This window comes from Centroberyx gerrardi, chromosome 2 (genome assembly GCF_048128805.1).
Source record: "Centroberyx gerrardi isolate f3 chromosome 2, fCenGer3.hap1.cur.20231027, whole genome shotgun sequence".
NCBI classification, from domain to species: Eukaryota; Metazoa; Chordata; class Actinopteri; order Beryciformes; family Berycidae; genus Centroberyx; species Centroberyx gerrardi.
The window spans coordinates 9,448,774-9,465,812 of record NC_135998.1 but is presented as its reverse complement, the minus strand read 5'-3'; the positions used below and the strand labels follow the sequence as shown (position 1 = coordinate 9,465,812).

General features: G+C 42.5%; 2 protein-coding genes across 3 annotated transcripts in view; one reads left to right on the top strand and one right to left on the bottom strand.

The window, feature by feature from the left end:
- The window catches only part of stxbp1a (syntaxin binding protein 1a), a 34,450-nt gene extending 25,231 nt beyond the window's left edge, over positions 1-9,219 (bottom strand). The window contains exon 1 of one of the 2 annotated variants that reach the window (XM_071909670.2): positions 9,101-9,219. In XM_071909670.2, the coding sequence (XP_071765771.1) occupies positions 9,101-9,137 (37 nt within the window). In that variant the 5' untranslated portion in view covers positions 9,138-9,219. Of the gene's footprint in view, positions 1-4,098; positions 4,115-9,100 lie in introns of those variants that run through there. The other variant, XM_071909671.2, reaches the window with a different exon arrangement.
- A 1,219-nt stretch (positions 9,220-10,438) lies between these two features.
- The window catches only part of niban2a (niban apoptosis regulator 2a), a 38,732-nt gene continuing 32,131 nt past the window's right edge, over positions 10,439-17,039 (top strand). The window contains exon 1 of the mRNA XM_071909678.2: positions 10,439-10,775. Coding sequence (XP_071765779.2) covers positions 10,721-10,775 — 55 coding nt within the window. The 5' untranslated portion in view covers positions 10,439-10,720. The remainder of the gene's footprint in view (positions 10,776-17,039) is intronic.

The window sequence follows — 17,039 nt, the reverse complement described above, 5'->3', positions numbered from 1 at the left end:
GAAGGGAAGGGATTTGAATAAACACACTGCAACAGCTGTGTCAACCAAACAGGCAGGGTGACAAACACACACACACACACACACACACACCTTTAGCATCTCATAATATCTGTCTCTGTCACATCCAGTTTAAAAGGACACCCATCCTCATGATACAGCAGTATAGACAATGTACCGTAGCAGCACAGTCTATCTAACAGACCCAAGGCACCCAAGGGTGTTATTTCATACCCTTTCCGTTGGCTGTAATATGTGTTATGAATGGGGCTGCTAGATTCTTAAAAAAAATACCCAAATTGCAATATTGACTATTACAATTTATAAATTCCAAGTGCAGATCAGGCAGCTTCCCAAATACTTGACCCTTCTGGTGCTCTCAAATCAGGTTGCATGTTGAAGAAAACCATTCATTTATTACTTTAAAATGTCAAACTCTGAGCATTAGCATGTCATTTTACCTCCGTCTCCACAATTTCTTTTTAATTTCTAAGCCCTGACATACATTCCTCCCAATGTATGCTGGGATAGACTCCAATCCCCCCGCAACCCTGAAAAGGATTACGCGAGAAGAGAAAATGAATGAATGAATGAATGAATTAATGAATGAAAGAAAGAAAGAAAGAACAAAGATATGTAGAAAAACTTTTGCCCACATGCAGTACTTTGCAATACATATTGGATTGCGAAGACATTTAGCTAAAAAAAAAACTAAAAAGTATGATTTTTTGACAATATGGGCGGCTGTAGCTGTGAGCGAAGTGAACGTGATCCGTAAGCGTTTTTATCCGCAACGCAACAATTAGCGGCAGTACGAGGCAGTCTGATGTGTTATGTCATATTGCTCATTGCGTATACATATATACACTCCAGTAGCAGCCATGCAACCTTGACCCTACACATTACCCAGCAGTGTAGCGCTGACAGTCTCTCCCTGCGCCTCGTGGTTTTCCCCCCGGAGGGACTTCACCTATGAGTACATGACCCATTTTCTCTGAATCTCAGCTTCACAGCAGCATCACTCCCGAGAGAATCTGACACTGCCGATCTTAAAGAGACAGGCAGACATTTCAGCAGAGCGCACACCGAACTACAACTCCCACCGTGCACTGGGGGTTCATCCTCGGCTCATCAAGGTTTAATCGCCTCTGTTGAAAAGCATTAAAGTCACGATGAAACGGCATTTGGAGAGCTTCTTGCTTCCTTACTTTGATGCATTTCCAGGATATTGGAAGGAGGGATCATTCAAAACTGTAAACCAATGGGAGATCAGTTAGGGAGAGAGAGTTTTATTTGATGGAGGGGCGGGACTGTTCAAAAATCTGTGATGGTTTTATTGGCTGGAATTTGTATGTTGCCTCCTGGTACACGATGATGTCACCATTAAAGATTTTCCGTTTTCGAAGAAGTAAAGGTAATGAGATTTTGATATAAAAACACAATAAAATATTTTTTCTGTCATTTTTTGGGGCATAAATAGGTGTATGGTATGATAGTTAGAATGAGCTAACAAGGCAAAAAAAAAAAGTCATTTTTTTCTTCATTGTGACTTTAAAGATACACTGTTTTCCATTAAGTGAAAGTAATGGGATTTTGCTATAAAAATACAAGAACATATTTTTTGCATAAATTATTTGGCAATTATTGTTAAATAGGTGTATATAGTATGATATGGAAAACAAGGTGAAAAAGTAATTTTTCATTTTGTTGTGACTTGGTCTCGACTTAAAAGTGACCAAGGAAACTAGAAAACATGAAGCCAGGCCTTTATCATAGTCCATCAATGAAACTACGACACAACATATCTCTTTCCCACACATCTACACAAAATATATTCAACTCTCACTGAAGGATTGAATCTAAACTGTTCACTGCCAGTGAAAACGCTGAATCAGAACATCGAGCTCGATCTGCGACCTAAACTCAGAGAGCCGGTCTGCCGCTCAGTATCAGTCTGCAGCCGGTCAGGACGGCCCCGAGTTACATAAGACTCTCATCTCTCTCAACCCTGTAAAAAACACAAACCCCAAACAGCACAGGCAGATCTCAGGATAAGTGGGAAAAAGTTAACATCCATCTTATCTGAGGTCAGAGGTCGTGCAGGCTGAGGCTAGACGCAGGTCACTCAGCCAAAGCAAGGAAGTGGACAGACATGATGGCTTATACCAGCGGGTGCGGGGGGGGGGGGGGGGGGGGGGGGGGATGGGAGTAGAGAAAAAGCCGAGTCACAAGACTTGTGCACAGTGATACTCTCACAGCATGAGCAGCAACACAATGTAAATCGAGAAATCTTCCTGCCAGAGATGTATTAATAATAGTGAGCTATTCTCTGGTGTCTGTGTGGGCAGCGGACTCCATCTATTTTTCATAGCTTTACATGCAGTGTTGTAATCAAAGAGCGGGTCCAAAGTGCCTGTTTCCTGGCCGACTGTGTTATGCAATTCTCATGCAGATTGTATAAATGTTTGGTATGAAAAATGTATTTGAAGATATTTTTAAAAAAGCGCGTGCGGTTAGGAACAACAAAGTTTAACAAGGTACCACTACATTTTTCTTCTCATCTGGCAAAACATAACTGGAATGCAATCACAAATTTGTTAGATAAGAAGACACTCAAGTTATTCTTTTTTAAATTTTCCAATATATTTCATCATGTAAATGCAGTGCTATTTTAAGTGCTATTTCTCACAGCAGCGAGGCCAGATGCAGGCAGACTATTGATTCTCATGGTTATGATTTAACCCTTAAAGTGCCACTAGAGAAATGTTCAAGGAGGAAAAGGGCACCTGCTGAAAAATATTAACAAATAGCCATACTTATTATACAGATTATTATACAGTGCAAGAAACTGCTAGAAATTATCTGGTACACATGCGCCAAGACAGAGACAAATATTTCCATGCAGTACAGGTGAAGAGTTTCATTAAAAAAAAAAATGAGATGGTCACATTTGAAAAAAGTGACATCTATTCTTACAAAATAAAAACCCAAACAAATGATGGTACTTTTAAATGGACAGTAGGTAACCTAAAGTCCTTGTTTGACAAAATGATTACACCTTTATAAAGGGGATCCTCTATCGAATCATGAATTCAAGGTGCGTTGACTTTCTCCTGCTGAAAAAAAACACTCTGCAGCACAGCTCACTATGGGAGTTAAAAGCCCAAACCGGTGTGCTGAAAATGGTGTAAAATAGACCTGGAGAGGCGAGTGATGCATTGTAATGCCGCAGGCTGCAGGAACCTGGGAGGGGAAGGCAGGTCTCCGGCTCCGTCTGAAGCCGGGTTTGCATTGGTTGATGTAGGCCTATGAAAGCCTGACCCAATCACTGTCACCTGGCTAAGCTCTGCATGTCGCCTGCATATTAAATCCTCCTTCATTTGGGGCAAGAACACCCTGATACATCACCATCGCCACGCCATCATGCCATCCTCTTTCTTTCTCTCTCTCTCTCTCTCTCTCCTTTAATCTGCATTTCCTCTATTTCTGTTTCCGGAGGACGGAGAGAGTGTCTTGGCCGACGTTACTTGGCTCCCAAATCGATGTTCTTTACGTACATATTTTTACGACGGTGTGTTAAAAAATATGTCTCCACTGTAGATTGTGTGTGTGTGTGTACATGCATGTATATGCAAGAGAAAGATAAAAAGGATGGATTGAGAAAGAGAGAGATAGAGAGAGGCAGTGAGTGCATGAGAAAGGGAGAGGCAGATAGAGAAGAGGGACGGGGAGAGAGAGAGAGAGAGAGAGAGAGCGAGTTCACGTACGCACGTTTCCCCTCGTGAGACGTGAAGTGGGAGGAAGAGGACGGACTCTCTGACACAGCACTCTTCCTCAATGGGGAGAGAGGATGGGAATTCATTAAGATCCAGCCATTCATTACGGCCGGTGTAACCTTGCATTGGAGAGGTCTATTTTAGTCGACCCATTAGGTTATGTAGCCATGGTGACATGACATTTCAGCGTGGATTCATTTGTGTGTTGTGTGTGCGCGTGCATGCATGCGTGTGTGTGTGTGTGTGTGCGTGTGTGTTTACAGAGGCCTAGGGGCGGCAGGCACTGCGTCAGACAATGAGCCCAGACAAGTACTGTATGTGATGCTCTGGTTGAACAGCGCTTCCAAGGTCAGTGGAAGCTAAGTGGAAAGGCTATGTGTGTGTGAATGCATGCGTGTATGTGTGTGTGTGTGTGTGTGTGTGTGTGTGTGTGTGTGTAGTCTGAGGTGGGACTGCAATAGAGGGGTGCTATTAGTGGATGTGGGAGGATTTTTTACGGTAACACCCTCCCACCCACAGCCCTTCTCTGTGTTGTCTCTTTCTGTTTCTGTCTCTCTCTTTCTGTCTTTCTCTCTTTCTGTCTCTCTGTTTCTGTCTTTCTCTCTTTCTGTCTCTCTGTTTCTGTCTTTCTCTCTTTCTGTCTCTCTGTTTCTGTGTCTCTTTGTTTCTGTCTTTCTCTCTTTCTGTCTCTGTTTCTGTCTCTCTCTGTTTCTGTCTTTCTCTCTTTCTGTCTCTCTCTGTTTCTGTCCCTCTCCCCTCTGCACAGTAAATACACACCGGCCATCATATTATTATTTGCAGGGCAGAGCAAACTTCCTAATCGCTATTAGTTAACAATTCCTTAATGTTTTTAAAACATTTCCACACTTCCTCTAGTTTCAAATTTTCTATATAACTACTAAATAATGTCATGGTTCCGTCTTTGAAACTCCAAAAGAAATGACCAGATACTTACCAACTACCAACCATTGAACTCTTTCCCTATTTTCCCTATAATTAGTTCATAATGTAATGGTTCTTCCTAAGAAGACTAAAATCCGATACCCAAAGCCATGAGTAACATGTAAGAAATAAAAGCAAACTGTCTTGATTTTATGCATTTGTGGCACATAGAAGCCTGTATTTCTCAAACAGTGGGAAAACAAGGATTTTATCTCAATAATTTTGCCTATTGACCCCAAACTAAGGAAGTAAGCCTGCACTGTTCAGTAAAAGTAATGGATCGAATCGGTACTCCGTATCATTTGATACTTAAATTTTCATACTCATAATTGGTATTGGCATTGAAAAAGTGGTATCGGTGCATCCCTAGTTCCTTTCTAGAAAATTATTAGGAAATTGCGGACCCTAACATCTCTCACACAAATACTCACAAAAAAAAACCTCACAAAAATATAAAACAAGTGAGATTCTGTTGACTGGCAATCAAAAGATGCATATAGTTTGACTGGGAGTTGACAGCTGTGTGGTTTAAGTTCACACCCTGCTGGCATCTTCCTGGGTTTTTTCCTGCTTAGCCCCGCCTCTCCTCTGTATATCTACACCTCTCCTCTCCCTGTCTCTCTCCTGGATGACACCCTGTCCTTCTCAGTCCTGATGTCCTACCTACTGTGTTACAAACGCACTCAGTTTGCACTCACTTGGCTATCGATCGTGGTAAAAGAAAAAGCCAAATCCCTTTTGCAGTTACAGCTGCCCTCTTTGAATTTTGGGATTCTGTAGTTTTGGTTGGAGGTCTTCACTGTTACCTGGATGCACAGTGATAGAAGAATACCAGCAAATCATGATTCAAAAAGCCATTTTTATCCTCTAGACGTCACAATACTGAGGGATACGGTTGCCTGGTTACATCTCTCACCTTTTTATATATCGACTCCCTGTCTTGTGCTAAAAGGTAAATTCTGATGCAGGGTGGCATCCATGAATTTCCATGAATATTCTCAAAGGACTAATTTACAGAAAATAATAGAGTACAGTGTTTAGGTCTTTAAAAGCGTCAAAATCATTAGATAAGTCAATCATTTGATTATCATTAAAGAAATTGGTCTGGGTGAATATTAAGAGTAGCCATACAGGCCTGTATCACACATTGCTGGACTTTGAGCATCAAAACTGTCTGTTGTGCCATTAAAGGTGAAATGTTTTCACTGATGCAAAGCTTCGTCAGTGTCTCTTGATAGAAGGAAATACCAAATGAACCAGTCTGAAGACACATTTTCTGATTATTCAGAATCCTTCAGCTGTCAAAACCATGGGAGCAAGAACTGTTTTTGGGAGCAGTCTATCTCTCTCTCTCTCTCTTACTTTCTCTCCTATCTTTTCTTTCTTGCTCTTTCGTTCTCTCCCTCTGTCCTTCTCTCTCTATATGTATGTATATGTCACGCCTCTCTCAGTCTATCTGTTACGCCAATTTGGCTGAAGCTCTGCCTGGCATGTGTTTACTCGCCTATTGCCTTCACTACACCCCCCCCCCCCCCCCCCCCCTCCTCGCTCTCTCCCTCTCTCTCTCTCCAGCCACACAGATCCTAATGCCATCATATAATTTCTTGTGACAAGGCATTTTGGTCAAAGACAGTTTTCTGCTTTACGTTTTGCATTTCAAATCACTACTGCCATTACAATGTAATCACCAACATGAATGTGGGGCCACATTCCCTATTTGGCCTTGATCAGACACATCTAATCATAAACATCATCTGAATAGATGTTTCTAACAACGTTTTTCAGATAGAGTGAAGGTTTTGACTGATTTTACTATAGTGTTTGAGTTGTCTAGTGGGATAGCAAAGGACACACACTATTAGAGGTTAGGGTTAGATGATAGTGAAATGCAGCCACGCTCTAAATCCAAACTGGGCTTATTTTGTCTTCTTAATGGACCATTACTTATACCTGTTATGTAAGTAGAGGATGATGATGAATGCTTATTCAATTTTACAGTAGTGTGTGTGTGTATACCTCATAACCCTGAATAGGAATAAGCAGGGAAAGACAATGAATAAATGAATGAACGAACGAATGAACGAATGAATGAATGTAGGCACATGGTTGCTTGTCTGGTTTGACATAAGATGGTGGTTGTGAGCTGTAACACAACTGGCCTCCTCATCTTCAGATATATGCCAAATACAGAGAGTCAGTTCTTTTGAATCCCTGGGTGGTGATTTACAAAAGGAATCACGGTCTTCCCTCAGTTTCACGAAGCACCATTTTTTTTTTTTTTTTATGTGAATGCCAGCTCAGGATGCTGCTGACTGATGTGATCCTCCTCATTGGCCTTATTTTCCTTCTATTGCTCTCTGGAATTGATGCTCACACAGTCATGACGGGGAGGGAGAAAGGACTACTTGCTGCCCATCCCCCCTTCAGCCTGGCTGCTATAGAGCTAGTGCTGCAGAGAGGACCCATGGTGTCGCCCTTCCTCCCTGCCTCCCCCCCCCCCCCCCCCCCCACCCCCCCACCAATCCCACAATCCCACAATCCCATCCCAGCTTCACCTCAGTCAAACAGAGCACAGGTGTTGCCTAGTGCATCCCTGCCTTTACCTACAGGGAGAGGTGCACAAATGTTTACATTATAGGCTTTATTCTAGGAAAATACTACCCACTTGACACTGGGAGTCTGCATGTGTCTTTTCTTTTACAAATAGCATTATGCAACTGTTAGTTAGGGCTAACATAATGACAGAATGCAAGATATGCAAGGATATTTGGCATGTCAGGCTGTTTGCATTGGCCATGTTGCATAATGATGTAGGTGCATGGAAGATAATCATCTCCATCATCAAATTTCAGTCAGATGGGCTTACAACCATAGAAACTGCCACATCACAGGGAAACTCAATACACTCGATACAAATTCACAGATTCAGCAATTTTACAGTCTAAATTCATGAGCTATGATATAGCCTGTCTGTGGGTTTGCGTGTGTAAAACGTGAAACCGAATCAATAGGCTGTACAGCAGAGAATCAAATTGACCAGTTAATCTTTACGCACGTTCATTACCAACAATATTTAAATAGAATAACGCAAATCTGAAGGAATAACGGAAAATATAGGCAGCTATTACAGGCCTACAACACAGCCGTTGGTTTGATTTGGAAAAACGCGCTTCACATTATAATTGATCGCTATAGTGAGTTTTAACTTGCCATCTAAGGCTTATCACGACCACCAACACATGCACCCAGTTGACCCTGCTCAGGAGAATCGCTTACAGGCTGCGCCTCAACACTGAGGCCTGCTTCACGACCACACGCCGCGACTGCTGTAAAATCACCCGAAATAAATTGGCCAGATTATAAAATGAGACGCTGCTGGACAGTCAAGTCTGCAGGCTCCTAACGATGCGGGATTACACCGGCTGGATCTGATCAGTGGCATACAGCCAATAAAGGGCATGATGATGAAAGGACATTGGGGCGACTGATCCAAGGCGATTCTGGACGGTGTATGGCCGTAGCTCATATATAATGCGGATTTTCTTGCGTAGGGCCTATTTGTAGGCAACTTTCTCGGCGTGAATACAACATCCGCCATTAGCCCATAATGTGTAACTTAGAGCTGGCAATAGCTTTTTTTTTTTTTTGGCTTATACCGTTAAGTAAATCTTAACCGCTCAGGTTGAATGATGATGTTTTACGCAACGAATTCATCTGGTGATCCATCATTGGGGTGAGGCGTTGCTGAAACCAGGGAATCCCAGCGCCTGGATGGAGGATGTTCATTTTCGATCATTTTAATAATCAGCGACATTAAGCTACATTAGCCTATATAATTAGTAAGCCAAGGCGTGAGAAGGCTGCACAGTCACTTGGCACAATTTGTCAGTAGAATTCACTGAATGGCAGTTTATGATGCGGCTCCAACGCAGCTAGCGCAGATTATTTCTGAAGTAATTGCTGATTTGAGAGTAAGGGCGTTTCTACATTTGCCTCCAGACTGATCGCATCTTCCCAGAGAAAGGGAGCCTAGATCTACATCAGTAATCACTGCCCGCAAAAGCCTGGGGATGCGATGGCCGCGTTCAGGTCCTTCTACTGACAATACAACAATTGCGCATCCGCATCGCTGGAGCCCTGGGAGACATGGCTCAGCCTCCACGGGCCATCTAAAAGCTCGCTCACTACGCGGTTGTGGTTTGCAACGGGATACAATGGAGTACCAACACCACCATCATCATCATCCAGATGAACGAACAGCCATCCGCATCCTGCAGGGGGGTAAAAAAAAAAAAACGCAGCCGCATGTGCGTACACAGTCCATCGCCACACTGAAGCATCTCATCAATTCTAACCCAAATGAGGATAAGAAAGCGCATTCTTACTTTCGCCGACCACCGCCTTTAATCCAATAGGTGCCATGATGCTGCTGAGTGTTGGACCGAGTTTTCACCCTTTTCCTCCCCTCTCTCTCGCTCTCTCTCGCGCTCTCTCACTCTCCTCACAGTATTCCTCCTCTGCCTCTTCGCTCCAGCCAATATGTATGTACACCTCACATCGCTGCTGACTGCGGAGGAGCCTCCAGTTGGAAACGTCACTGCGTATCCTTCCGCATCATCCCTTATTAGTGCTGGCCATTTGGCTACAACTGCGTCTTATAATACAACTTTTACTACAATCTACCTGCATTTATAGCCTACACTGAACCTTATTTATGTCTCTATAAAATAGCCGAATGTATTTGTCTCTCGATAGAAGTTAGACTAATATTATTAACAAATCCCTTATGAAAAAAAGAAAAAAGAATCATAGGCTATAATACATTTTAGAAATATGCCATGCAAATATCACTGCAAAACTAAACTAAATATTCATACAGGAGTATCATCTGAATATTATAGTGATACCATAGGAGATTAAAATGCCTCAGTAAAGTAACACTACTAGTAACAATTAGGGATATTTAATATTACAGCTAAGGAATATTACAGGAATATTATAGTGATAGGAATTAATCATAAACCAGCCAATAAATTGTATATATGCCTACATTTCCAGAATGAAGTTCAATGAATGCACACCTGTCTGTTCTGTCTATTATCCCACAGCAAAGCTTAACACTTTTAATAATTAATCGGATATGTATCACAGGTTCACTGTGATGGGGGATATGAGTGACGTTCTCCGCAGTGGATACTAGGCCCGTTTAGCAGCACGACCAGTAACGAGTGCGAGTGTTTTTTTCTCCACACGGGGGCAGTATGAGTCTTTCTTCCCGGAGAGAAACGTCGACCTCGCCCCCATGGGTCAGGGGGAAAATGGTTTTGCTCACACTGCAAAACTGTCTCGGGCTACAAAATATTGATTAGCCCTCAGAGTAGAGTAGAAAATTGAGTAAAAGGATAATGAAAAAAGAAAAGAAAAATCAAGCCACAGAGCCTTTGGGTGATTCCTGTGAGAAACAAATGAGGCTCGGCGTTTCATTTCATACATTTCAGATTTGAAAGGCGTGCTAATTCACCTCAGGTAAGCTGCACTATAAAAATAGCCCATAAATATGAAATATTTATCGTGTTACTATTAGGCTGGCCCTGGCCACACCCTTGGCAGGCCCGACTGAACACGTTGGACCAGTGATGACTCCCAGTGGGTGTGTCCTCCTGTCGGCATGAAGCAGACCAGTGTTCACCTCAACCTCCTCACTGACTGGAGAGGAGTTACCGCCAGCTCAGTCTCGAGCTGCGTGCCCGCTATACGTTACCACCTCGAGACTTCTTCTTCTGCAGGATTAAAACACACACACAGGCAAGCAGCGCCAGTAACTGTGTGCATCAAGAAGAGGAGGACACATTTAGGAAGTGGAAGATTAGGAAGCTTTTTTTTTTTGAGGCTATCAGCTTAGTTCAGACATTTGAGTGGAAGCTGCTTGGACGCCGTCAGCCCCCCTTCACCTGGGGAAGCATTTCTGAGGCTCTGAGGCTCGAGGCTCACCTGTCGCTCTGACCATGGGGGACGTCGTTTCTTCTCACCTGGATGAGAGCAAGCGAGAGATGATCACAGGTAAGAGAGAGGAGTGTGCAGCTATTTAAGACAAAGTCCCGTCAGGCGGTTTGTCTTCTTCTTTTTATCCTTAGACAGCATCCCACAGGTTCCTCGAAAGTCATTTAACAACAACAACAAAAAAAATCACTGTATTTTTTCCCCAATAGGGATTTAATAACAATATGTAGTTTATAATCACTTTATGATGCTTTAGGATTGATTTTCTTTTTTGTATCTCCTGTGTTTCACTATAAGAGTTTTTTTTCTGTGATATTTTTGTAGAGTATCCCTCTAAAATTTATCATAGTATTATAGGATTGCTTGTTCTTATTCGTGAGGAAGTACTTTGTTTGGCTTCCAATCTATTTCTTCCTTATCCACATTTTCTTTTTTACACGTGTATTTGAAAAGTTTATTTATGTGAATCATTCAATAAAATATAGAGGTTCCAGTCTGTAAATTCATTTTGTAAACTCATCCAAGTTTCCCAAACCAATTTAAAAAGTAGCCTGTACCATCATTTGATTTAATTTAATTTGTAAGAGTATTGGTGACACTTTTTTTTTTTTAAATTTCCAAATGGTGGATCTCATTTTGGGACAAAGCTCTTTATTTATATCAAGTGCATGTTTCCTCTGCATGCTGCTGACGGCCTGCTCCACTTGCTGAGTGCCCCAGAAGTCTGCAGGCCCATTTCTCAGAGATAATAACTAGGTTTCCCAACGGGGAGCATGTTTGTGTAGGTTTGGGACTGACTACTATTTAAGTCTCAGATTGCCCTTGCCTCCCACTGAGAATTATGTGGGTTCATGTGATGATTTCAACAAAGCATGGGAACAGAGTGTGAGCGGAGGAGGAAACACTGGAATAGTTTGATGGGACAGAAGATCAGATGCTCATTTTCTTAGAAGTAGCAGAGCTGCAGCGATGTGTCCAGCGTTGAAAACAACTTATGAAAATGAAGAAGCCTTATTCGCATTTATTTTTGAGTTGGTGGTTTGATACTTGAGACTTGTGCTTTTCCACAAACAGTTGTCTGGGTTAGGGTTAGTTTAGGTCGGGTTAGGTTGTTCTTCCGACCTCAGAATTGTGCGTGTGTGTGTGTGTGTGTGTGTGCTTGCTGGCATGCATGTGGAAACCAATTCTGGAAACCAAAGATTATGTCCAGACACTCACAGTATATCTGTGCGTTGGTGCTGCATTTTTTGTGAACCAGAAGCAGAAAATAATTGCTAGGAAGGAAGGTAACTCTAGCAGAAGAAGGAGCCTCTTTTGGCATTTATTTCTCTGTTTACATCTGTTATGCATGAAAATATATGACTGTATTTGCTGTGTGTCCCAAGACACACTGCAGGGACTGGGCCCTATATCTGACACATCATGTCATCCTCACTAAACAGCGGTCATTAGCTGTTCAGAGAGTATTAAGGAATAGGACAACCAATGTTTCCCCGCAATTTATTGTGTTTTTCTATACTGGTGGCAGAAAAGAAGATTCAGAACCAGTGGGAAAGACTTTTGTACCGTGCATACAGCTCAAAGAGTGTTGTTAACGTGTAATTGTGTCAGAAAAGTATTTGGGAAATCAATTTGTGGTGTTTATCTGATACACAAATGAAGCTGTGGGAAACAATGTTTTAAAAAGCATTCATTTAACATCACATGTGCCACTTGCTGCGCACTGCACACCTTTATCCGAAATGCCTTACAGTGGTATGAGTGCATTCTTACCATGGGTCGCCCCAATGGGAACTGAACCCATCCTCTATACTCATAGAGCTAAACATATCAACCACTGTATCAGCTTTACAGCTAATTACCTGTTTTTTCACTGTATATTCTGTCTGTATGTCTGGTTGAGAGAGAGAAAGAGAGAATATGTATAAAGAGGTGAGTCAGAGAAGGAGGGAGAGAAGAAGATATTGAGTGAAGCTGCTGGAGTAAAGCAGGTAGCAACACGCCTCGGGATTAATAGGCAAAACTGCTGCCTGGTTCTCACCCCCCCCACCCCTCTCTCTCTCTCTCTCTCTCTCTGTCTCTCTCTCTCTTTCTGTCTGTCCGTACATGTGTCTCTTTCTCTAGTTATGTCTTGCTGTCTTTCTCTATGGATCTGTCTGTCTGTCTGTCTCCAGTAGAAATGACAGTAGCTTGTCTTTACCTTGTCTTTCATTTTGTTCTTGTCTCTTTACTTACACCTATTATACAAATAAGGAGGATTAGTGTTCGGCATTTCATTTTTATTTGAACACTGTGAGAACAGTCTTTTCCGTGCTATTCAGCTCTCACTCATCCAGTTGTTCTATATTGAGCGGGTGCACATGTGTGTGTCTTGTGTGTGTGTGTGTGTGTGTGTGTGTGTGTTTGTGTGTGTGGGAAGACAAGCCATTCAGCGTTTCTGCGTTGGGAGTCTTGTTTAGAGTTCGTATCTCAAACAAGGTGCTTTCGTCACACTTGCTGTCAAAGCAAATTCTTACAAAATGATCTCCTCCCTTATGAGCAGACACAACAGAGACACAATATGACACACACACACACACACACACTCTCACACATTCATACATACTCACATGCACGCACACACACACACACACACACACACATTATCATATGTGTGCACACCAAGATAGTTATGTTATGTCTGGTTATTAGTGACATTTTTAACCTTGCCAGCATCTTCATTCGCTTCCAGTTCACAAGCAGAGTCCCGATAAATTTCAAATCATCCATAACTGTTGTTGTGATCAATAGAGAAAAGGTCATCTGCTTATTTGTCTGCAGGCTAGCAACACCGAATAATGAAGATCTTACTGTCCATTCCCAAATGTGTCACAGACCCGGCCTTCAAAGGGCAAATCGATCAGTGAATAATGCAGTCAACATGGGTCCACACTGTGTCCTGCACCACTCGGACGCCCCCGGCTTATACCAGGATCCTGTTTACTTACTGCTTGCTCTGCGTTCAACACTGTTGTACCACACGTGCTCCACTGCAAACTGCACCAACTGAACTCAGTCTATGGGTGGATGTTTGACTTCCTGACAAATTCAGGACAGTTTGTGTGGTTGGGACCCTGAGTCTGGTCTAACCCCCCTGCTGTAAGAGCTGGTGCACCACAGGGATATACAGTATCCCTGTTGTTGTGTGAAAACCTCATAACTCCAATGTTGGTGATATTCATGTTTTTACTTCAGTTGAAGGGTTACATGGTCCTGTATGGCTTGAGAAAATTCTCAAAATTGACCTCTTGGGCTGATAAAACCCTTTCAAAACCCAATTGGGTAAACTCAAAAATTAAAATTGTCAACATCTCAACAAATTTTGACATAACATCCTCCATCACAGTTTGGATCTCCTGTGAGGGCCTCCTCTTATTCTAAGGGCAACACTATCATATTTTCAGTCGATTGGCTGTCAGCTGTCCTCCATGAAGGAGCTGCATGACACCAGGGTGGAGAAAAGGGCAGCAAGGACCGCCACTAACCCTGCACACCCGGAAGATCAAAAACATTCCCCTGTGAAATAGACCCAAGACCACCCACCGCCACCGTAGCAACTCCTTCACAAGAGCTGTCGCCCTTCTCAACCAGCTCTCCTAAGACTCAGCACCTGAGACTCAACACCTGTACAGTCACTGGACTCCTCCTCAAACTTTAATCCCACTCTCCTCTCCCTCCTACTGTCCTCTTCTGCTGATCTTGCTGCTGTCACGTAAAAAGAAAATGTCTGTCTCGTTCTTATATTATCATCTAGCACTTCTTTCGTATACGTCGTAAGTGAATATTTGTGAATATCTCTTGTCTAGTTGCTGTGGCTTTAAGCTTATTGTTCTGTTTTACTGCTGCGTAAATGTGCGTAAATGTGAATGTGAATGCTGCTCTACCTAGCTAGTCGCAAGTTAGTTTGCAATCACATTAGAAAAGTTTAGCCTTTGGGTCTGAGCTTTTTTATACCTGTCTTCAAGCAAAACCTCACTTTACAGTGTGGCAGATTGGAATAAGACCTGCTGCTCCTTCCATTCATCTGTGTGTGTGAGTGCAGATGTGTGTGTGTCTGTGTTTCTGTGTCTGCATCTATATATGTGTGTCTATGCATTTGCTTTTATTTGTCGTCTGTCTGTGTCTGTGTGTATGTATAAGTCTATGTAGTTGCCCATTCTGCTGGCTTCGTCACGGCAAGTCGTCCAGTGTAAAGTACAGACTCTCTGCATGTTGTGAATGAAAGTGTCGCTAGCTCGCACTCTGACATGAAGCAGGTATCTGGTGGAAATTCACACAGGATAGGAAGAGTTTCATTCCAAAATGCAATATCTGTCTATCAAAAATTGAGACCTATACTTACAAAATGATTGAAAGCAAAATGTTAGATTATAACTAGGGATTATTATTTCCCCCAGAAAGAATATTCGTTGATGTAGGAGCCTTAATTTGGAGGCAGGTAATGGATGACAAAACCTGTCCGAGATTTAGCAAGAGATATGTGACACCCTCATCTCTCTTAGCGAGCTTGAAGACCAGTGACTGACTCAGCGAAGCGTTCAAGCGTCAGCATGCTGGTACAAGACATATTTTACGAGTAAAACCATCATGGATGATAGCCAGGATATTTATGAACAATGGGCTTAGTGTCTATTGACCTATTATTACTGAGTTGTCTCACAGTCCTTGTTCCAGTTGCCTCCATATCCTTCTTCAACCTGTATCCTCATCACCTCCTCTTCACGACTGAGGTGGATTGTGGTGAAGTGATGTAATGACGACCTAAAGAGTTTCACAGTCTATACAGACATGGAGCAACATGAAGTGCAAAGTGCATACTGCAATACATGCAGGACTATTGCCAACTGACTATACAGTATTGGCCTATTATTACTGACTTGCATGCCCTGTTGCCACTTAAACCCCCTGCACCCTGACTTTCCCCTTAAATTTCCTCTTAAGTAGTATCAAAGTTAAACATTTTTTTTCCATACTATACAACATTGTCACATACATATTCTGTATCTGCTGGTTCCAACACTTCAATGAAGCTATAGCTGCTTATACTGAGTGAAATATTCAAACCCAAGGTGCCATTTTCTTTATGGCTGCACCTTTACATCAAATGGAAAATATCTAGATGCCTAGATGCATCATTTTATACACATTTCCCTGTAATTCAGCCTGATATATTTGGTATCTTTGGAAACCTTGGGATCTTGACTAGATTTTAAAATAAAGTTCTGTGGGTTTGATCAAGTCTTGGTCGTGCAACCTGCATTTGTAATGATGTTATTAATTCTCCTTCAACCTGTATTGTCATCAGCTCCCCTTCATGACTAAAGTGGATACGGCTGGAGTGTTTAATAGATGGAAACTTTTAGGGAGCATAGCTTTCAGCTCAGTGTGTGTGTGTGTGTGTGGTTGTCCTGTCTCTGTCCCTGTCCCACCTCCTCCACATTCTCTCCCTTTCCCATCCTGTCTTGTCAGCTCTTTCCTTCCTGCTCTCCTGCAGCCGGCCTGCTCCCTCCTTCCTGTGTTGCCTCTTCCATAAACAGCTCACAGTCAACAGCGTCTGCTGCTGATTGAGCGAAACACACTGATCCGCTCTCACTCTGACACTTTCCCCCATACTGCATCACTGAAAAAACACCTCAGTTTTCTCCCACAGGTTCTCGGGTTATTCATGGAGCTTGCAGGCTTGGGTGGGCAAGAAACGCTGAGTCAAGCGATAGAGAGGATGTGTGTAATACAGGGAAATAATGATGTAACTTTATTGAACCACATAGGGAAATTCTGTTTTTGATTGCCCCCCCCCCCCCCCCCCCTAGGTAGGTCAGAGGTCAGGGGCAGATACAGAGCAGAGCTTCTGCAGCTGGTGGGGATTCTGACATTTTGGGGATTTCAGGGATTTTGTGCAGCATGTTGATATGTTATTCAGAAAAGGGGAAATGATCTAAGGCGCGAACCATGTAAACACAACGTCTTTGGTTTGAATCCGGCCCGGGACCTTTGTTGCATGTTACCCCCTTCTCTCCTCCAGTCTCTCCAGTCTCTCTCAACTTTGAAACTATCTAAAAAAAAAAGGGGAAATGCCATAAATATAGTCTGTATATAGTATTGTGGTGCACCTTGTTTCAAGATCTACTAAATTGTAAGTTTACTTTTATCGGAAGTAGGTCTGACATACATTTTAAGCAAAGTGCCTCTCAACAAACTTTGAACAAAGTGTTTGACTTGACTGTGCTGCAGCTATGCAAAAGCTCTCTATCCCAAAAGTTTTCCTTATGAGAGAGTCATTCCAGA